Genomic DNA, 22,350 nt, shown 5'->3' on the forward strand with positions numbered 1-22,350 from the left:
CAGTGAACACTCAAGTTTAGGCAAAGGCTCCAGATGCAGTCCTTTTTCCCCTGCAGCAGGAAGGAAACAGCATGAGCTTCCTGCCATCATTCCCCAGGAGCTGGGAGGACCAGCTGCTGACATCTTTTGAGAAAAAACTGAAGGGTAGAAACTCCAGCACCAACCAGACAGAGGCTCCCTGAGGCTGCATGCCGGCTGCTGCAGGGCCTGGTAGTGGCAGGTGCCTCCCCAGGTGTGTCTGGCCAGCGCCGCACCTGGGGCTAAGCTGAGGGAATCCGATCCTTTCCTTTGAAATATTTGTTTTGTGACATGTAACTGAGCTGAGGAAATTGTTTGATACCGTAAGGGTAACTCATTTATTCCTTTTGAACAAACACAAACCATGATGAGTGCAGGGGCGTGGTCACCGTAGAAATGTCAGCCTCTAGCACTTTCTGCCATAAAGTTTCGACAACCTCAGATGACACTTTCAGGAGCAGGAGCTAAGATGTCATTTTGGAAACTCGCCTCCGCTGTGCCTTGGTCTCCCTCTTGAGGTGCAGGTGGAGGGGAGGGGAATGTTCTCTGCTTTGATATAAACAAATCTGTGAATGCCAAGGCCAAGATTCCCAGAGATGGTGCCACACTTCCTACAGAAGGGCACATGTAGAAAAGCACGCAGCTCCTTGCAAGGTCCAGTGCACCCCAAGACAGCCAGCCTGAGCTGATGTCGGCATGCATCTCAGGAGCTGAGAGTGACGCTCTGTCAGTGGTTACTCTAGGCCGTTCTGGAGATTAGCTGAAACCATGTCCTCAGACACTTGGTGACTGCCCACCTAGGCCTAAAAGAGATCGGGGCATGGAACAAGTGAGAATGTGAATTAAACACTAGTCTGGCTTCCCAGGGTTGCTGCACGTGAGCAGCCAGGCAAGCGTGAACCACACTCCTCTGTGATCCAGTGTGAATTCTTTGTTTGAAATCTCATGATTTATATCATTTGTGCATGAGCCCAGAACTCCTCCAGAATTGCCTTTGGACTTGTTCCCATTAGTGAAACCGCCTGAGTGCACACCTCCTGCCCTCTGCGTCGTGCTCCTGTCCCATCCTCTCTGTCCTTTGTGAAACATGCGTGAGGCACACATGGAGGGACGTATGAGAAGCACGGGGTGGGGCACGGGCATTAAGGAGTTCTGCTCCATGGTTGATGAAGCTGAGGTCTGGGAGACGAGCGGCTGAGTAGACCTGGCTGAGGCACCCGCCGTGTCACCCCCATCCATCAGGAGGCATGTCCTGAACCGCAGAACTTTTATTAACTTTTATTAAAACTTATTACAGAAAGACTCAGAAATGGTCAGCAGTAGAGAAAAGAGCAGAATGAGCCCCCGCATGCCCCCACCCAGCCTCTGCAGCCACGGGCTCTGGCGCGCCCATCCTGTCCACCGTCCTCCACCTTGTCTATTACCCTTGGGGGCAGGTTGGGAGGGATGGGTGTTTGCATGTGGATCCAAGATGCCCTGTTTCCCTTGTGAATTTTATGGGATGTGTGGCTCATGCATAAGACCTGCTTTAAACATTAACTGAGAGACTGCTAAGCAGTTCTTTCTTGGGCTATGTTGTTTTCCCTGGAAAAGAAAACTGAAAGTTTTCCCATGAAAGAAGGCACTCCTGTGGTCCATGCTTTCTGATCCATGGCACTAGTGTGCTGTGTCCTGTCAGTGTGGGCTGTGGGGTGGGGGGAGGCAGGAGGTGGGGAGAGCAAGTGCAGGGGGTGGTGTAGTAAGGGGGGCCCTGGGAGGGGGGCAGGAGCTGGGGGCTAGTGCAGAGGGCAGAGGGTGGGGAGTGAGGGGTGTAGTAAGGGGGACCCTGGGAGGTGTGGTAAGGGACAGGTGGGTGGGGGGAGGGCTGGCTCACAGTACTCCTTTTTTCCTTCATAGCTGCTTCATGGGGAGCACCTGCTGCTCTGCGTGCAGACTTTGGTTTCCGTGTGCCAGGAAGACTGCAGAGGATGCAGCTTGCAGCTCATGGAAGTGCTCGTGACCATCATGGCGCTCTCCGGAGCCACAGGCCTCAGTGACAAGGTAAGGCTACAGGGAAACCCCCACTTTGCTGTGTGGGTGATGGAGCTCATGCCTGGGAAGGTGCTCATCTGACCAAATGGAACCACCATCCAGAAGTCCTCCTGCTGTGGAAACTGAAGCCTCAGGCTCCCCTGACTCAGCTGACTAGCATAGTGGAGGACCATGTGGGACATTTGGGATGAGTCGCTCATGCGGTGGCCCTCAGGGGGTAAAGGATTCTAGAGAACCTGCAGCTGCCCGTTTATTGTCATGTCTCAGAGGGACAACAGCTACGGACAAGCAGGACAGGAGCCTGTCCTCAGCTCCAGCCTGTGACTGACAGCCTATAGAGAAGATAGTGTCATAATCTCCCATCTCATCACAGGCCAGCTTTATAACACTATTTCTGTTTTCTCAGCTCTGGGTTTAAGCTTTGAAAATTCTTCTGATGTCCAGTTCCCCTTGGGCCTCAGGGACCATCTCCAGAAGAATGTGGTTCTCCCCCTGGTCCTCTCTCCACCCCCGTGGGCACACCTCTGTCTGGGGATGATGTGCCTGATGGAGAGGTGCCTGGGCACTTCATAGAACCTGTGCCCCATATCAAGGAGGTCCTCTGCCCTTCCTCTCCTTTCCTGGGCCTCTCAACTTTGTTTTGTTTGTTGTTTTTTTTAAAGATTTTTATTCATTTGAGACAGAGAGCATGAGTTGGGGAGGAGGGGCAGAGGGGGAGGGAGAAGCAGACTCCCCACTGAGCAGGGAGCCCAATGCAGGACTCAATCCCAGGACCCTGATATCATTACCTGAGCTGAAGGCAGATAGTCAACCATTTGAGCCACCCAGGTACCCCCCACATTTTTGTCTTTAAAAGCCACTGTTCCACAGAGCACGTATCAGCAGGCAGCTCATCACCACAGGGCCACAAACAGTACATGCATGGGACACAATAGAAGGAAGCTGGGCAGCTGTCAGGAGGCAGGCTGGGAGGTGGCTACAGACCTGTCTCCTGCCCCCACCCCCCCCCCAGAGGGTGGTTGTCTCAACTGGAAAGCCCAGTTGCAGGGTGACCTTGGGCCAGCATAGTTTTTGTCTGATCAGTTCAGTGCCCTGCTGCCACCTTGCTCCCTGCTCCCTCACAGATTGGGCTGGCTGACGCCCAGCTCTCCCACCACAGTGGGAGCTGAGGACCCCAGAAGGGAGCGGCCTGCCAGGAAGCTTGCTCTCCCTACGTGCCCCTGGCTTTGTGCTGAATGGGGGCACAGTGGCTGAATCTCGTAAATGCACGTCTGTCTGTTTTGTTACCTGTTGTGCCCACGGCACTGACGCCATGTGCATAGTGGCGGTTAGATGAGCACCTACAGTCCTAGCCCCAGCAGGCACTCCAGGGGCTCCTCTTGTCATGCTTCCTCAACGATTGGGTGTTTGAGGTTGGCCTGGTCACTAGCCGCTCACATGCCTCAGTGGGTCTCGCTGTCTGATGATGAGGATGGGTCCCCCCCCCCCCCCCCCCCCGAGGGCTTTCCCCAGCCTGTAATTCACACCTACAGGTTCAAGAGACCATGGATGCTCTGGCCACAGTGCAAGAGGTCAACAGCAGGCAGGACCTCTACCGAGAACACATAGGCCCCCTTGTGGAGTGGCTGGCAGCGACACAGAACGACTGGACTGTCCACTCCGTGGAGCTGCTGCAGCTCACTGTGGTAGTCACCCATGCAGGTGAGTTCCCACCATGCCCAGGCTGGACCCAGGGGGCCACAAGCCAGCTGAGGTGGGGTGACTCATCTCTCCTGCCCATGGGAACCAGCAGTTTGAGAACCAAAATGTTAACTTTAAAAATGCCAAGAAGATTACTTTTCAAGACTTTATGTAACATGGCTGCTCAAAGCCTGCCAGGTGTATGGGTTTGATGTTAAACCTCAAGTTTGGGCCTTGTCATGGCCTCTCATGTGGCCCGTGTTGAGATACACCTCAGCATCATTGAACTTAGTGCTGCATGGCCAACGGGTGTTCTGCGTGGGCCTCCCATCCATGCTTCCTCCCTGCCCTGTGGAAATCCCTCTATTGGACCAGCCCTGGGGAAGCTTTCACTGGAATGCTTCTTTTTAAAAGATGATTCTTGAAAACAACAAAAATTACTTTCAGACCTGGAAGGGCAGTTTCTGTCCCTAATTTAGAAAGCCACCAGAAGCCACTTCCCAGTGCACTGGAACCTGCAAGCCTGCACACCGTTGAGGCTGATCAGGAAAAGCTGGGTTGTCAGCCAAGTGCAGGAGGGGCGGGCAGTATGGGGGGTGGCATGGCTGCTCTGCACTTCTCCTTCAGTTAACCAAGTATTTTCTCAGAGTGTGAATACTGTGTATTTACACTCTTTGTTTGAAAGTATCCTGTTTGGTCTGGAGAGGTTCCTTTTCCAGTGCCCCACAACCCGCATGGTGCTGGCACACCCAGGGCACACCGGTCTATCCAGTCCTCAAGTACTTCCTGCTGGATCTCACATCTACCCGTTTCTTTGTACCGTTAGTGTTGACAAACACCCTGCAGGTTGGAGGAGTTTTTTTCTCATTTTTACAAAGAGCATTTAACAGACTTGACATGTTAGAAATAATGCATTTTTGGTGCACACATGGTAAAAGGGAGACAGTGATGTGCACAAGCTAGGTGTGTTTTTACAGGAGGGGCAGGAAGACATTCAGTGACTCCTTTCTCCTCTTGCTTGTAAGCAGGAGATTGGTATCTTTCCTGAAAGATCCCACCTCCTCCTCCAGTGAGAATTGTCTGAACATTGGCCTTCTGTGTGATGTCAAAGGAAAATAAACCACAGAGGGTGTGAGCAAACATTCGGTGCTCAGTCGTGCTGAAGGTATCCTGCTCCTGGGCCATATCGTCCCATCTAGTTTGTTTCTCTTTCTTCCCCAGACCCCACACCTGGCCTCAGGTCAACAAAGGGCTTTGCTTTTCCATCTTGTGGCTTTGATGCCCAGTTTGAGACAGAGGATCTGAGAAGACTCCAGTTGCTTTGCTTGTTTTTGGGCTTGTTGCAAATGGACAGGCACGTTGTGAGCAGGGTGGCTATGAGAGGCGCTATCAGTTGTACAGTGCTGCGAGGGCCTGCCTGGCTGGAGTGGGGGGCCACAGTGGCACTCCATGACCGTGTCCATGCAATCAGAGTGCATGTCTACACCCCAGGGACTGTTTATTCCAATCACGACTGAGAGCACTTCCAGTACTGAAAATCATTCCTCATGTCTGAGGCCCTTGGTACTACAGGCGGACCTGCGCCAGTGCTCTCGAGCAGCGCCTGAGTAGAGCGATGGCTGCCAAGTGTAGGGGCAAATATTAAACACCTTACGTGTTCTGAATAATTTATTTTGGTTGATCTTTAAAATATTGCTTAACTTGAATTTTTTTAAGTATCTGGGAAAATATAAGGAAATAGGAAGTTTCCATGTTGAATGATAAGCATGATTTGGGGGTTAAATGTTTTATAGTGACACCCACGATCCGGAAAGGAAAGGAAGGTGGTGGGACAGGGCGTGCTGGCCCCCGCCTTCGGCACAGGTGCTGACCCTGCAGCCGTGGGCTGCTGTCCATCTGCGAGCAAGAACCGTGGGAACTGGGTGTGTGTTTTCCAGGCCCGGCGCTGGGAGAAGTGCTGCCCCACCTCATGCCCATCCTTAGGAGCTGCCTCCAGCCAGCCAGAGACCCGCAGATGCGCCTGAGGCTCTTCTCTTGCCTGTCACGGGTGCTGCTGAATGCAAAGCAGACCATCGACTCCCAGGGGTAAGTCTGCCTGGCCTCTGGCCTCTGTGGGGTCCTCTCAGACAGGAGCTGGGGTCACCCCGGGCTCTGGCGCCAGCCGCTCTCCCTGGGTAAACAGCCCTGCAATGAGAGCCCAGTCGGACAGACACGAAGTCAAGTCATTTTCGTGTGGCCGTTAAAATTCCATTGAATGAAGAGGTTTCAGGGAACATTAACTATTAATGGTTTATATATTAGCTGTTCTCACTTTTAATAGTCTTTCGGTACCTTTCAAACCTAACAAAGAATGGATTGAATCACTGTTAGAAGATTCTGTCCATGAGAACTTTGAGGCAGCAAACACTGAAAGACCTCTAATGTGGCAGCTCTGCAGTGAGGGATGGAGAGCAGAGATGCTGGTGGGAAGGACAGGAGTGACCTAAATCCGTCGCAGGGCAGAGCTGGGTGCCATGGGGTAGAGTGGGCAGTGAGGCGTGAGGGGACCCCATCCCCTTAGAAGGAGCACATCCATCAGGGCTCTGTCACTAACATGCTAGGACATTTGCTGTGGGCTCTGTCAGCCCATCAAATTGCAGGAATTCTGTTTCATGCTTGTCTGCACAAGGCTTTGAGCCTACAGTGGCCATAAAAAGAGACAAAGTGAGCCCTGGGAGCCCTCCCGACAGCAGAGGTCCACATGGATGAGCCCCAAGGGCGTATGGACACAGGTCGGCTGGTGCCTCAGAGCCTGTGCTTCCCCACATCCTCTCCAGGGGCCTGAATGGGTGACCCTATTCTGCCGAAACCTGTCCACTGGCCACCTGCAGGTCCCACTCAGAGTTGGCAGAGCATAGGCGTTGAGAGAGCTATCCTGGGTCCTTGGCCTCACTAATACCTGATGAAAGTGCCACAGCGACAAGATGGGCTCCTCGGTTTGAGGAGGTGCCATTTTGGGGGGCTCCCTCCCCCGGACAGGGCTGCCCCTCCCACAGAACAACCCCAAGCTTGGGCCCTGGGCACCGTCCCATCTGTCCCGGCCGACCCACTCAGGTTCCATAATTGCTCTGGGCCGTCCCCACCTCCAGACATGCAGCCTCTGCCCTCCAGGGTGTCTATAGATGTGTGACAGGCCTTGCTGGCCACCACCTGGCTCCGTCTGGTCCTCGAGGCTGACCAGGGACCAGGGAAGGGGTGACAAGGGTGGTAGGAGGTCCGTCTTCAGAGCACTGCCCACAAAGGTAGCTGGGGTTGAGGAGCAGGGCACTCACGGTCTCCTGAGGTGGCATCAGTTCTGAGGGAAGTCTGGGCGAACCACCTACGTGTACGTCTTCATTCCAGCAAGGACCCACCTACAAAGCCACATGCATCTTCTCATGCACAGGACAAGCCACTCCAAAAAGTCAGGTGCTTGATCTTCCTCCCTGATGTGTCACTGTTTTTTCGGCGCAAGTTCTGACTGACCCTGACCACACATGAGGCCCCTGCCTGTATCCCCACAGCCGAGCGGCAGTCTGGCCAGTGCTCAGCCCTCCATTCTTATAGCTACTTTACCTGGACACTCAGAGGACAGGACTCAGGGTTAGGTCCTTCTGAAGAGACTCTTGTGAATCACTTTGCAAGAAGCAGCAGTTCCTTGCATAACAGTTAAAGCACATTGAAAACCTAATCTGTGTGTCTGTGTGTCTGTGTGTGTAGACCATCCAGAACCAGATTTGCTCCTTTGCCTGCATCGCTGGTTCTGGGATGCCCCCTGCTGGAAGCAAACAGGTGGAGCCTTATCAGAAAGTTGGGTCAGTCGGGGATGAGGCTGGAGACAGACCAGAGGGATGGCGCAGGATGCAAGGAGAAGCAAGGGTGTCGTGGAGCTCGGGCTCCCCCCAGAGGCTTTACCTTTTCAGTATTCAAGAGCAGCTGGTATTGGGACACAAGCCACCTTTGAAATATGCTTTGGAATGAAATAACTTGAATTATTTGTTGAACCAAACAGGTTTTGATGTAATGGTGAAGGCACAGTGGGATTCGTTAGGACACTCAGGTGCCCCTCTGTGCAGCTCCTACTAAGGTGCCCAGAGTGTGGCTCTGCAGCCCTGAGCTGGCCAGGCAGAGTGGGATATGTGAGTTCACCATCCAGATGATGTGCCCTTATTACTGGTGGGAACATCCATGTCTCCATGAGCTGCAGCACTCAGGCCCTGGGTGCAGACCTGCAGTGCTCTCCCCTTGGGTGGAGGGGAGCATGCCCACAGGGGACAGTTAGGCATGTGTCTGTGTGTGTGTGTGTGTGTGTGTGTGTGTGAGAGAGAGAGAGAGAGAGAGAGAGAGAGAGAGAGAGGTGGCCACACCTACAAGTGACTTTGCCAGCCTGGTCAATGTGCCTGGTAACTTCCTACCTCCTCTTTCAGAGGCAAGGGGAAAGACTGACAAAGCCCTGCAGCAGAGGGGTGGGGGCACCCTAGAGGCTCAGAACCTCTGAGTGGGCCCAGCAGAGGCTGGGAGGAGTTCTAGAAGGCCACCAGCTCTCCCTCTAGCTGCCTCCTCCCCTGCAGGGCACCTGCCCCAGGGAAACCTTCGCGCCCTGGTTCAGGTTTCCCCTCAGCCTGGCTCCCTTGTCTTTACCTGTGCTCCCATGTTTCCACCCCAGGCAGTTCCACCACTACCTCGACACTGTGACGAAGGACATCCTGGTCCCCAATCTGCAGTGGCATGCAGGGAAGACCGCCGCAGCCATCCGCACGGCAGCTGTGTCCTGCCTCTGGGCGCTCATCAGCAGCGAGGTCCTGTCGGAAGAGCAGGTGGGGCTCCCAAGGGCACCTGCCCAGGGGAGGAGCACGTGCATGCAGTGGCCAGACCCTGCTTTCAGCAACCCACAGAGGGGAGGGAACATGGGGGCTGCAGGCAAGGGCAGAGCACAGGCTGGTGTGACCCGCAGCATTTGGTGTTCTGATTATCTGGGGGTTTTCAGAGGTTTACATATTAAATGTTACTCTTTGCAGAGCAGAGAATGTAACCACAGGAACCTAACTGAGTTGGGCAGATGTTGGGGTTTATGAGTTACTGTGATTCCTACCTGCAGTTCACATGGGGATCAGGGAAGCAGGCGCAGCAGTGTGAAAGCCTTGCTGTCACTGCTTAGCCCCACATCTGCCATGCCTGGCCAGGGACTTGCCTACTGTGTGAGCTCTACCTCCTGGTACACTCAACTGTCATGATCAGAGTTACAATGTCCCCTGAATTTTGTAGGGCACAATAGACAGCCATTCCAGTGAATAGCAGACTCTGTAGGATTTATGTCTAAGACTTTGTGAATAATGAGTTTATCAACTCACCAATTTAAACAAGATTGTTCAAGTCATCTAGATTTTAAAAATCAAGGTTCTAGTTTTCTTATGTAAAAATTTCACAGTAGCATTCCAGACTCCTGTCTGTATGAGAGGCAGGCACCTTCCATGACAGGCAGCATGTACACACCACATGCAGTGTCGTTGCTGGGCTGGGGTCCGTCACCAGCCCCTCTTGTCTTCTCATTGCAGATACAGCAAGTGCAGGAGACACTGATGCCGCATATTCTAACCACCCTGGAGGAAGATTCTCAGATGACTCGATTAATTTCGTGCCAGATCATTAACAGATTTCTAAAATCCTCCAGTGGCATCATTGATCCTGATAAGTTCATCAGGATTTACCCTGGTAGGACATCTTTCTTTCCTAAACCTCATGTGTCTAGTTATCTGGTGGCTGTTTCTTTTATAGGGAAACTAGAAACTGCTCCTTTGACCTCCAGTCAGGTTGATGCTGCATCCCAATACAGCCATGACAGAGGAACCATCAATGGGTAGATAGTGTAGCACAAGAAACAAGGAGGCGTGTGCCCAAGATTTGGGAGTGCGGCCCCACTACCTGGCAGGGATCCCTTGAGGTGAGGGTGGGCACACAGCTGTGCCTCAAATCCCACATTTTCACCCCTCTGGAGCCCAGGCACTGCACAATCTCAGACGAAGGAGCAGACTAGTGGATGCGGAGGGTCCCTAAAACACCAGGAAAACCTAGCATGGAGGATGGCAAGTACCCCTGTTGCTGGAGGGGAGTGGTGAATTCTAGAACCCACCTCCAAGTTCAAACAGAAATGCAAACAGAAACCAAGATATGACTGAGAAAGAGCCCAGCAGACCTCCTAGAAATGCTGCTGGTAGACTGTAGTGAGGGGCCCTGTGGAGACTAAGGAGCAAGGTTGGCACTGGGTGTGGCCTGCAGGCTCTTGATTCCTGCCTGGGCCCTGGCCACACAGTGGAGCCTCAGCACCTGTACTTTCCCTGGGCTGCAGCAGGCAGTGATTCTAGAAGGTGGTCTTAAGAATTCCGGGAAATGAGATTCAAAGCAGGGGCCACTGGATGCATGAGACCAAATGTGGCAGAGATGGGATTTGTGAGCTGAGTCCATTCGGGTCACCATGAGGGGAAGAGGTGCAGGCTGTGCACGCAGAGCTCCAGAATGAGTGGCAAACAGACGGCCAACATCAGAAGAGGTAGTGGCTCAGAATGTTCTGGAAATGTAGTGCATCTTGATGAAATGCAGAGTCAAAGTCACCTTTCCCATGTGTTCTTTCAAGTTTGTTTTTGCTTTTGTGTTTACTTCTGTGGCACCAAACATCTTATTCCTATTTCTATCTGTGAACAAATCCAGGCCAGTGTGGTTGCTGCCTGTCAGGACTCATTGGGATTTTGCTCACTTTTTAAAACAAAAGCCAGTGAAAATGTTGCTCATTTGGGGGCATTTGGGGATATTTTAATTACAATAGGATTTCCTCGGGCAGGCTCCTTTATTTTGTGGCACCAGTTCTGTGCTCCTGGCAGCGATGTGTTTACAGAAGCATTGCCTGCTTGGCTGCAGAGGGGAGGACGTTCTAAGCTGCTCCCTCTAAGTCCTTCCTGACAAGCCCCATACAAGCTATCTTTTCTTCCTGAACTAGCAGTTGCACATCATGGCGGACCTCAGACGATCACAAAAGTGAATTTCCAAGCCACCTCTTCTGCTTAAAACTAGAGGCTTAGGAGACACCATCCCAAAGTTGGCCTGAGCTGGCAGGAGCAAGGATATGGCAGGAATCCCTGCGAGAGGCACGGGTGATGTGTCCTTCTCACTGGCTGTCCCAGGACTAGGGGAGGTGGTGCTGGTCTCTGCAAGGTTTTGCAAACATGCGTGCTTCCATGAGGCTCAGAATCCTTAGAAAAGGGCATCTCTGTGAGTTAATGCCCATCAGGAAGCCAAGAGCCACATGCACACATGTGTAGAACAGCACAGGCCCACGGCCCTGCATACCTACGTCTGGTGGATAGGCCGCCTGCCATTGTGGGGCCACTGCCCTGCTCCCCACCAACATCCACCTCCTGCCTGCTCATTCTGTGCCCCAGTGACTGCTGAGTCTCCAGAGACACCCAGCCACAGGGCCAGAGATTTCTTGTACTTTGGGGTGAGAAAGGTATATGTTTGATAAAAACCTCACCTGTGAACAGTGAGTTTCTACCCACAGGAGAAATGGTTACTGCGTTCAGCAGCCAAGTGGTCCAGCCCCAGAACTCAGCAGAAACAAACCAGACACAGGTGTTGGCTCTCATCATCAGGCCCTGAGCTCTTCCCCAGAGTGCGCAGTGTGTTGGGGTAGAGAAGGGTCTGCCCATCAAGGGGACAGGACAGCCAGGGTGTGATGCTTGTGGTGACAGACTCTTGAGCATCTCGGAGCCACAGAGGCCTGGGGCTGCCTTGCAGGTGAGGAGACAGGTACAGAGCAGCTCAGGCCTGCCTGCACATACGGCACAAGGAGGGCCAGGTTCTCCTCCGCCTGCCCTGGCCAGTGTGGTCCAGTGGTCCTGGGAGCTGCCCCCAGGCCCTTGAGTGTGAGCACTAGTCTCCCCACAGGACATGGGGTTCCCAGGGCCCAAGGGTGAGTGCCCCCAGCTCTGGGTCAGTCCCTGCACTGGTCGCTGTCTCACTGTCCTGTCTGGCCCTCCCTCTAGAGCTCCTGAAGCGTCTGGACGACGTTTCCCATGAAGTGAGGCTAGCTGCCACCTCTGCCTTGGTCACATGGCTGGCGTGTATCAAGAATGATGATGGGAAGTCCTACTACCAAAGCAACATTCAGTTCCTGTACAGAGAGCTCCTTGTGTACCTCGATGACCCGGAGAGCGCTGTCCAGGATGCGGTGTTAGGTAGGTGTGGTGTGACATGTGGTTGGTTCTGAAACCTGCCTTGAGTGCATGGACCCGGCTCTTGGCAGCTGAGTAGCATGATTGGTCTCATGGGGCAGCAGATCCACGGCCTCGGGAGCCCTTGAACTATCAGTCCCAAGGGTTTTGTCCTTCTAGGTTACAGCCTGTGTTATTTGCTAGAAATTGAAGTTGAGAAAAATCTTGGATATTTATTAACTTGGTTAGGGTAACAAGTTCGTTGTATATTAACATAAATAACATGGTTTTAAGAGAGATCTTTTCCAAAACAAAATAAGGAGCAAGAAGAGTGGCGTTGTTTACCTTTTTGTGACTCTCGATGGCAGACTGCTAGGTGTTCACAGCTTCTGCATTCTGTCAGCCATGATAGGTGGTGTTGGGTAAGGTAATGAAGGAAATCCAGCCTCGGGCAGGTACACAGCTGGAAGAGAGGAGCTGTTTCAGATAACTGCGGGTGTGCTTTGATACTGCCCCAAACTGGATAGGCGGTCATTCCCCGGAGGCCACCCAGAGGGTGGACCCTGGTAACAGTCGTGCCTAATGGTCCATCCTGCTCGGGAAACCTGCGTCAGCCATGGAATTGGGGGCATCATCCTGAGTCAGGCATGTCCAGTCACGTTTGTCAGCGTCAAGCTCAGAACAGCCTCAGAAAGAAAAGCTTACGGAAGCTGTCCAGTGTACAGTGGCGGGAACATGGGTCTTATAGTTGCAGTTTCTGCTAGATAGCTTAAATCTGTCGTTGGCCACAAATGCTGTCACTTCACTAATTTGTGAGCAAAGGTTCTGCTGGGTACCTGAGTAAGACTATCCTGAGTTTGTTCCTTGTTTGTTGGGTGGTTGTTTCTGGTAAAAGCAGCATCCTAGGGACCAGGCACACCCCCGCTGTGCCCTCACATCACCACACAGGATGCCTGGACGGTGGGCCCAGCAGACACCGGGGAGCAGGGGCTTCCATGTAACTCCTGGAGCAGCCACAGGGAGTGTAATCCAAAGAAGTATAGGTAAAATGTCCATAAATAGGTTTTAGGGTAGAATTCTAAAAAACATTACAAAACCCAAAAGAAGTCAAGGAATGAGGATGGAAAGAACACAGAAACAGGACAAATAGGAAACAGACCAAATCCAGCCTCAGCTGCAGTCTTGTTTAACATTAATGAGCCAGACGTTCCAGTTAAAAGGCAGATGTTGTCAAGTTAATAAAGAAATCACAACTTAACTCTAAATTAATGAATTAAATTAAAATTTGGGTGCCTGAGGACTGAGTTAGTAAAGGAATTCTTACTGTCTGAGGACATTTTTTTTTTTTAAAGATTTTATTTATTCATGAGAGACACAGAAAGGGGGGGGGCAGTAGCAGAGACACAGGCAGAGGGAGAAGCAGGCCCCATGCAGGGAACCCGACATGGGATTCTATCCCGAGTCTCCAGGACCACGCCCTGGGCTGAGCCACCCAGGCTGCCCTACTGAGGACATTCTGGAGGGAGCTTGCCAGGCGATGGTGGTTGCAGAAGGCTCATGGACCCCACAGTCTCCTAGCCCTTGCTTTGTGCCATGCAGTGAGCAGACAGCCAGCCTGGGGTTGTCTCAGACACAGCTTGACTCCCAGACCCCTGAGTCCTCCAGGGACCCTCACACACACAGAGCCTCCACCTCAGGCCATCACAGATGGGAGTGGGTGACGGTGCAGCACATTTGAATAGCCGGGTGGTGTCTCCAGGCACCAGCAGCTGGAGGACACACCAGCGTCCTGGCTCCACTCCTGTACCTAGTGCATGTAGGGGGGGTCTGGGTCACTTGGCCCAGTTCTCACAGACCCCACACCTTGCCCTCCTCTCTCCTCCCTCTCTCCAGCAAGACAAATAATGAGTTTTGTCAGTCTTCCCTAGCAGGCAGCCTGGTTCCCACCAGAGGCTAACTGTCCAATACCCGAGGAACAGTGTGTGCACCGCGCCTCCTCCGCCTTCGAGACGTGGCATGACTCGTGACGGCGCAGGCGTCAGGGCAGACTCACTCCACTGCTCCTCTGCTTGCAGCCTCTGGGCCTGCCCCACCGACCTCGGGGGTGCTCACAGCAACTCCAGCCCCTGGCACATCAGCCCCATAGCCAGCCAGCTATGTTTGCAGTCCTGCGTAGACAGGCCCCTCTCTCAGACAGATGACTGGCTTTCCCCTCGGGGGCTCCCCTCAGCCCCTCATGCTTCCTGGGCCTCCTGCCTGATGACCTTGCTTCGTCCCACTGACAAGGTAAAACTCCTCCACATCCTCTCCCGCAGCCAGTCCCACATGCCCTCTAACTCCCAGAGCCACTCCCATCATGGTGCCCATGAGCCTTGCTGCCAATAGCAGCCTGCTGCTTGGGCCTCTCTTCACCTGCATGCACTCCACAGGACCGCTGGTTACCACCTCCTTGCTGTGGCCTCCAGGATGCCCTGGCTTCCGGGTTTCCTCTGTCCCTCTGGCCACTGCTTCCCTCTGCACCCACAGTATTGGTGACCTCTCCATGGCTTCAGACACCGCCCATGTGCTAGTGGCTCCCAGACTTAAGTCCAGGCCAAACATCTGCCCCAAACTCTAGACACACACGTGCAGAGGTGCTCAGAGGACACGAGGGTCTGCTGGCATGGCAGCCACAGCATGTAGGCCAAGCCCAGGACAGCGCCCCCATTTGTCAACTCTGCTCCCCCTGCTGTGTCCCCATTGCCACCAATGGCCATGCCACCCTCCTTGAGCATTAAGCAGGACCATCAAGGGGACTCCGATGACCCCCTGAGTCTGCTTGCCTCTCTCTAGCTCCCTTCCCACCCAGAGTTCAGCAGTCACCAGCCCAGTTACCATGATTATCACCTGTAACAACACTGCTTTCCTTCTTTATTCTGATTGTCGCCTAATATGTCCACAGCATCTGGCATATAGAAGGCTTACAGCTGGTGTTTGTTGACGGAATCAGCATCAGTAAATGTAAGAAGAGAATTGATGATTTTTGTAAGCCAGTTTATCTGCTATTGCAAAACCTGTTTCTAAGGCCAAAATGCCACACAAACATCACCCTCAGAGATTTTGAGAGACTTTCCTGATCTACCAACAACTCCAAGAAAATTATTTGAAGTTATTTTTGTCTACACTGTGACTGTTGTGTACTAATCTAGCATCATCAGATGAATTTAAAATGCTGTTAAAACTCTTCAGTTAAAACTATTTTTTTAGAGTGGTTTTGGGGTCAAAATAAGGGGAAGGTACAGAAATTTTCCGCATACCTGTTACCCCCACACACAGCATCCCACCACCCCAGGTGGTGCATCTGTCACTATTGAGGACCCACTCAAACATGTCAGCACCACCCAGAGTCCACTGTTCACATGAGGGTCACGCTGGGTCGTGTGCATCCCGTGGGTTTGGACGAATGGGTGACACAGATCCACCATTACAGAACCGTACAGAGTAGTTTCGCTGCCCTGTGTGACTGATGGTCTTGCACGCACACCCCACCCTGACAGCCCCTGGGCTTTTACCCGCACCACAGTCTGGCCTTTTTTAGGATGTTACCAGGTTCAAATCCTACAGAACAAAGGCTAAAGGCTGTTCAGATTGGGTTATTTTACTTACTAATACACATGAAAGGTGCTTCCATGTCTTTTCACAGCATGATAGCTCATGTGTTCTTAGCACTGGATAGTAATCTGTTGTCTAGATGGACCACAGATTACCCATCCAACTAAAGAAGGACAGCTTGGTTGCATATAATTTTTGGCAACTATGGAAAATGCTGCTTTATGTATATGTGTGCAGATTTTGTGTAGACATAAGTTTTCAGCTCTTTTGAATACCAAGTAGCTGGGCAGCCCAGGTGGCTCAGCAGTTTAGCGCCGCCTTCAGCCCAGGGCGTGATCCTGGAGACCCTGGATCGAGTCCCACATCAGGCTCCCTGCATGGAGCCTGCTTCTCCCTCTGCCCCCCTCTCTCTCTCTCTCTCATGAATAAATAAATCAAATCTTAAAAAAAAAAAAAAAAGAATACCAAGTTGCACAATTGCCGGATTGTATGTTAAGAGAATATTTAGTTTTGTAAGAAACTGCCAAACTGTCTTCCTAAGCGGCCTCACCATTCTGCATGGCCACCAGCAACCTGCTACTCCACATCCTTGCTGCATCTGGTGATAGTATTGTGGATTTTGGCTGTTCTAACAGATGTGTGGTGGTATCGTCTTGTTGTTTTGACCCACATTTCCCTGAGGACACATGATGTGGAGCTTTTTCTCAGATGCCTGTTTGGCCTCCGTATCTCTTCCTTGGTGAGGTGTCATTAAGGTCTTCACATTTTTTACTTACATTGTTTTCATATTGAGTTTTTGGAGCTCTTCGTGTATTTTGGATAACAGTCCTTGATCAGACGTGTCTTTCGTTAATATTTTCTCCTGGTGTATGCCCTGTCTTCTCAGTCTCTTGATGTTGGCTTCTTGCAGAATGGAAATGTGTAATTTTAATGACATCCAGCTTATCAGTTATTTCTTTTGTGGATAGTACCTTTGGTGTTGTGTCTAAAAGATACTGCCACACCTGAGGTCCCTGGGTTCTCTCCTGTGTTCTCTTCCAAGAGTCCTGTAGTTCTTACAGTTTTATATTTAGGTCTGTGATCCCCTTGGGAGTTAATTTTTGTGAAGTATGTAAATTCTGTGTCTAGGTTCTTTCTTCTTTTTTTGTTTTCCTGTGTACAGACATCTACCTATTCGAGCACCACTTACTGACAAGACTTCTTTTGCCCCACTGCCTCACCTCTGCTCTGTTACCAAAGGTCAGATGACCATGGTTCTATGTCTGGGCTCTCTGTTCTGCTCCATCGATCTGTTTGTTCTCTCAACAAGACTACGCTGTTGAGTACTATGGTTTATGGGAGGTCTTAACGTCAGTTCTCCAGCTGTTTTGTTCTCCTTCCATGCTGCATTGGCTCCTCTGGGACTTTGGCCTCTACATACAGATTTGAGATTGAGGTGGTGGATATCTGCAAAATAACTTGCTGGGACTCAGAGTGCAATTGCCTTAAATCTACATCTCAAGTTGGGGAGGACAGACATCATGACGATATTGACTCTTCCTGTCCATAAACATGGGCTCTCTACACTTAATACATTTTATTTTCTTTTATTTATATATTACCTCTGTTTATTTGTATGCTACTTATTGCACTCACCAGGACCTCCAGTACAATGTTGAGAGGGAGTGGTGAGAGGGACATCTTTGTCTCATTTGGCAGCTAAGTGGAAAGCTTTGAGTGCCTCACCACTCAGTATGACTTTAGCCACAAGTGTGTTTATAGATACTCTGTTGTGTCGAGGAAGTTCTCTATTCCTAGTTGGCTGAAAGTCTTTACCATAATTGGGCACTAGATTTTGTCAAAATACTTTTCTGCATCTATTGATAAGATCATGTGATTTTCTTTCTTCTTTTTTAAAGATTTTATTTATTTGACAGAGAAGGAGAGAATATGAGAGAGAGAGAGCATGAGCACGGTGAGGGGAGGGGCAGAGGGAGAAGCAGACACCCCCTTAGCAGGTAGCCCAACACGGGACTTGATCACAGGACTTGATTCCATGACAATTGATTTTGAAATATGGGACCAGCCTTGTGTACCTGGGATAAACCCCACTTTGTTTTCACACATAATTCTTTTTATACATTGTTGGATCGATCATACTTGCTACTATTTTTTTTTGAGGATTTTTGCATATGTATTCATGAGAGATGATGGTCTACAGTTTTCTTATAATGTCTTTATCTGGTTTTGTATTGAGGTCATGCTGGCCTCGTAGAGTTAGGAAGCTTCCATCTTCTAGGAAAGAATGTAGAGAATTGGTGTAATTTCTTCCTGAAAGTTTGGTAGAATTCACCACTGAACCCATCTGGGGCTGGTGCTTTCTCTTTTGTGGGGTTATTAATTATTGATTCCGTTTCTTTGGTGTAGGTCTATAAAGGTCATCTGTTCTTGTGGGGTCAGCCCACCTCTTCTGGGTCCTCATATCTGTGGGCCAGGATTTATTCAGAGGACCAGCTTTTGGTTTTGTTGATTTTCTCCATTGATTTCCTGTTTTAATTTCACTGATTTCTGCTCTACTTCTAATTTTTTTCTTCTGCTCACTTTGGATTTGTCTTTTTCTAGTTTCCTAACATAGAAAATTTAAAGTGTCGATTTCCAGATCTTTCTTCTTTTCTCACATATGCATTCAATGCTATAAATTCCCCTCCAAGCACTGTTTTCACTGCATCCCAAATATTTTGGTTGTATTTTCCTTTTCATTTAGTTCTAAGTGGACCTTAATTTCTTTTGAGACTTCCTCTTTGATCATTGCATTATTTAGAAATGTGCTGTTTAATCTCCAAATATTCGGGGATTTTCCAGTTTATCTCTTGTTGATTTCTGGTTTAACTCCATTGTTGTCTGAGAGCAGACATCACAGGACTTCTGGTTTTTAAATTTCTTATGGTGTTTTTCATGGCCCAGAACATAGCCCATCTGGTGAGTGCACCAGGGAAGCTTGAAAGGTGCATACTCCCTGCTTGCTGTTAGACGGAGGCGCCTAGATCTGCTGTGGAGGTCAGCCACGTCCTTGCTGACCTGCCTGCAGGTCTTTCCATTCCGAGAGCACATGTGGAAGTCTCAGCTACAGGGTGGATTCTCTGCTTCTCCTTGTCACCCCATCAGGTTTGCTGTGCATTGTTTGGCGCTCTGTTATGCATATTAAGGATCTTTCTGTCTTCCTGGAGAACCGACCCTTTCTCATTAGGTCACACGTGGCCTCTCATTCCTGGATCACTTGCTTTGCAATCTGTTCTGTTCATAGCTGTTTTAACTTGAACATGAAGCTTATTCACATAAGCAGTAGTTGGTTTAATATCTATTTCTGGCATTTTAAGGGTGTGTTGCTGTTTTACAGAGGTCCTCAAAGCAGGAAGCGTTCTGTTCCCTGAGCTCCTGGTGAGAGAGACAGAGGCTGTCGTCCACAAGCACCGCTCTCCTGCCCACTGCCAACAGCTTCTGCAGCACCTGCAGGCCCTGCCACTCGCCCAATAAAAGCATGGAGCAGGCACCCAGTACCCATCCTCACGCACCTCACAGCTCTGGCACCTCTCTGTTGACAGCTGGAGACATTCACAAGCAAGAATGTACTCTGTAAGAAATATGCTGGGATTCTCCTAAGATCTCAAGCCCAGCAGTTTCTGAAATAATGTTCACTGAGTGGCTTCTGTACTTTTGTCTTATTTATATAGTTCATTGACAGATCTCCCAAAAATCTATAGGTTATTTGAAATTAAAACTAAATGGCACCTGCTCACACTGGCAGCCAAATCAGCCCTTTTGTTTTAAAGCTTTGTGCACCTGCTGTGTTCCAGAGTTAGTATTTCTGTTTGAGCAAATGCCCACCCCACCAAGATGATTTTTTAAGCAAGTTATTAAAAAGAAATTCATTCATTCCTTAAGTTGTGTCTACTGAAACAGTATCACAGTGAACAGACTAAAAGGAACTTGAAGTCTTTATCAGTTAAATTTTTTCCTGTTTAAAATATTCTGGAACTCAAAATGTTACATGGATAGTCACAATATTTTTTTCTTAGCTCAGTGATGCAATGTTGAAAGAATATTTAACCAAATACAGTTTTGGTTGCTCTCGTAAGTAGAAGTAAAGTAAAATTGGTTTTTATTCTCTAGCACTTTCTACACCCAAGTGCCTAAAAAAAATTTTTAAATGGGTATTATTTCCATAAGCCAAATATTTATATTAACACAAGGGGGAAAATACTGTGTGTTTTCTAACAATCAAATATTAGCATTTATGCTAAAGTGTTTGAAAATTTAATTAAAAATATTTATTATAATTATTTTGTACACCTGTCTTAATGTGTTTTGGTAGTTAATTGACATTTTTAGAAATTGCTCATTTTTTCCTTAATCTCACGGTGACTCCAGCCTCAAGAATTCTGGGCTCCTGCACCACTTGTAGTGTACTTTCTGGACGCCAGGTGGCAGGCGCTCCAAACCCCATCAGGAGGGCTTTGGAGGGAGAGCCTGGCTGTTCAGTCCGGAGGGGACGGCAGGCCTGGATGAGAGGCGGGATCTGAATTTGCTCCCTAGACTACAGTGACCAGGATTTAGGACGCCCTCAGGGATGTCATCTACGCTGAGCCCGTTCTACGCTGTGCTCTTCCCTTCCTCAGCATCACCTAGAAACTTCTAGAAATGCAAATTACCGGCCCTCAGCCCAGATCTGCCAAGTCAGAGCCCATGGCAGGGGCCCAGTGGTCAGCCCTCCAGGGCACTGATCCCCTTAAATGTGGGGACCCTGCCCTGAGCACCATACATTTTCATGTCCAGCAGGAGCTCCATCTTCCATCTTTGATCAGCCAAAAGGGTCACAGGAACCAAACAGAAGTGCAGAGTCCTTGGCGGAAGGTCATACACACCAAGCAGGCATGGTTGGATGCTGGCATCGGTGGGTGTCCATGCCAGCTGCCACACTGGCTACCAAAGAAAGATAAGCACAGGATTCCAGTTTCTGGACATCTTTGGGGGAGGGGACATACTGAGCGGCAGCACTACTGTGAATTGGTGCCACCTGGCATGGTCTCAGCAGGTAGGTGTGTTCAGGAAAGACACAGAAACTCAGCTGACAAAGGTTAGTCCTCTGAACACCTGACAACCAACAGGCCCCTCCTCACTTAATTTTTTGACATTCTCGGGGTATCTGGGAGGCTCAGGTCATGATCTCAGTGTCCTGGGATCAAGTCCCAGAATGGGCTCCCTGCTCAGTGGAGAGCCTGCTTCTCCCTCTTCCTCTGCCCACCCACCCATGCTCTCTATCTCAAATAAAATCTTTAAAAAAAAATTTTTTTTAATTCTTGTACTCTTTACTCAAATCAGCAATTATTTACAGAACCCTAACCTTCATATACACGTGGTGAACAGGAACATGTAAAACAGTCCCTGAAAGTTTACAGCATTCCTGAAATGTAATTTACATACTGACAGTCCACCCATGCTAAGTGCCCAGTTAGATGAGTTTTAGCCCATTTTTGAGCTCTGCACCCATCACAACTATTTTAGAACACTTGTGCCACCCAGATGGCTCACCCCCACCCCCATCCCCCTGCCCACGCTTGTAGCCCACCGCTGCCCACCTTCCCACTACCAGCAACCGCTGAGCCGCTTCTGTCTCCAGCCTGTTCACATATGGAATCATGTGGAATCATCTTAGGTGTCTGGCTTTTTTCTCTTAGGACAGTTTTTGAGGTTATTCATTCATGCACTATTTCAAGGGTCAGCAATCTCTGTAAAGGGCCAGGTAATAAATATTTTAGGCTTTGAGGTCCAAACTCTTTTTCTGTTCACCTGTTGATGGCATTTAGGTTGAGATGGCTCTGGGTTCTGTGACATGTGTGGGCATGTTTCTACTGTGCTTAGGTAGGTACCCCAGAGTGGAATTACTGGGGCATATTTGATAAGTTTGTAGTCCTGGTTGATGGATTGATTGCTGTTAACTGCTTTATTGAAGGATGCTCACCCTAGAATTTACTGCACATATTTAAAGTGGGCAGGGACACCTGGATAGTCCAGTGGTTGAGCATCTGCCTTCGGCTCAGGGCGTGACCCCGGGGTCCTGGGATCAAGTCCTGCATCCGAGCTCCCTGCAAGGAGCCTGCTTCTCCCTCTGCCGTGTCTCTGCCTGTGTGTCTCATGAATACATAAAATCTTAAAAATAAAGTGGGCAATTTGACCAGTTCTGACACACACGTGCCCCCATGAAACCACCAGGCAAGACCATGAACCTCCCTACCACCCTCTCTAGAACCCCAAAGGTTCTCTCCTACAATCCCCCAACCCACCCCCACCCCCCTCCAAGCAACTTGGATCTGCTTAGAATCAACATACGGTATACCCTGCACATTTTGTACTTCTACAGCACGTGTTTTTGGTTTGTCTTTTTTTTTTTTTTTAAGATTTTTAAAATATATTCATCAGAGAGAGAGGCAGAGACACAAGCAGAGGGAGAAGCAGGCTCCATGCAAGGAGCCCGATGTGGGACTCAATCCTGGGACTCCAGGATCACACCCCAGGCCGAAAGCAGGTGCCAAACCGCTGAGCCGCCCAGGGATCCCATCTTCCTTCTTTTGTACAGCATCATTATTTTCAGCTGTATCCACGCCATCGCACCCACGTGTGGCAGCACATTCCATTTTGTTGCTGGGTGTTATTCCACTCCATGGCCGATCACAACTTTGATGCCTGTGTGCTCCTAGCTCCTGGCTATCAGAGAGCTTCTTATAATACTGGTGTATCAATCTGCATGGGCACATGCTTTCATTTCTCTTGG

At 50.0% G+C, this 22,350-nt stretch overlaps 1 protein-coding gene and 1 long non-coding RNA gene across 17 annotated transcripts in view; one reads left to right on the forward strand and one right to left on the reverse strand.

Moving 5' to 3' along the window:
- Positions 1-19,858, forward strand: part of DNAAF5 (dynein axonemal assembly factor 5) — a 46,761-nt gene extending 26,903 nt beyond the window's left edge. The window contains exons 7-14 of one of the 3 annotated variants that reach the window (XM_072836627.1): positions 1,915-2,058; positions 3,582-3,750; positions 5,667-5,814; positions 8,414-8,564; positions 9,303-9,459; positions 11,784-11,975; positions 13,870-14,237; positions 14,893-18,004. In XM_072836627.1, coding sequence (XP_072692728.1) covers positions 1,915-2,058; positions 3,582-3,750; positions 5,667-5,814; positions 8,414-8,564; positions 9,303-9,459; positions 11,784-11,975; positions 13,870-14,237; positions 14,893-14,931 — 1,368 coding nt within the window. In that variant the 3' untranslated portion in view covers positions 14,932-18,004. Of the gene's footprint in view, positions 1-1,914; positions 2,059-3,581; positions 3,751-5,666; positions 5,815-8,413; positions 8,565-9,302; positions 9,460-11,783; positions 11,976-13,869; positions 18,005-18,918 lie in introns of those variants that run through there. The other 2 variants (XM_072836628.1, XM_072836626.1) reach the window with 2 other exon arrangements.
- LOC140638770 (uncharacterized) overlaps positions 3,673-22,350 on the reverse strand; it is a 42,857-nt gene continuing 24,179 nt past the window's right edge. For 3 of the 14 annotated variants that reach the window (XR_012035736.1, XR_012035737.1, XR_012035739.1), the window contains 5 exons: positions 21,158-21,307; positions 20,341-20,501; positions 12,788-13,029; positions 12,297-12,414; positions 3,719-12,151 (listed from right to left, as the gene is read on the reverse strand). This is a non-coding gene — a long non-coding RNA (uncharacterized lncRNA). Of the gene's footprint in view, positions 12,152-12,296; positions 12,415-12,787; positions 13,030-20,340; positions 20,502-21,157; positions 21,308-22,350 lie in introns of all 14 variants that reach the window. The other 11 variants (XR_012035734.1, XR_012035735.1, XR_012035740.1 and 8 more) reach the window with 8 other exon arrangements.

Source organism: Canis lupus, chromosome 8, assembly GCF_048164855.1.
Source record: "Canis lupus baileyi chromosome 8, mCanLup2.hap1, whole genome shotgun sequence".
In the NCBI taxonomy this organism is placed as follows: domain Eukaryota; kingdom Metazoa; phylum Chordata; class Mammalia; order Carnivora; family Canidae; genus Canis; species Canis lupus.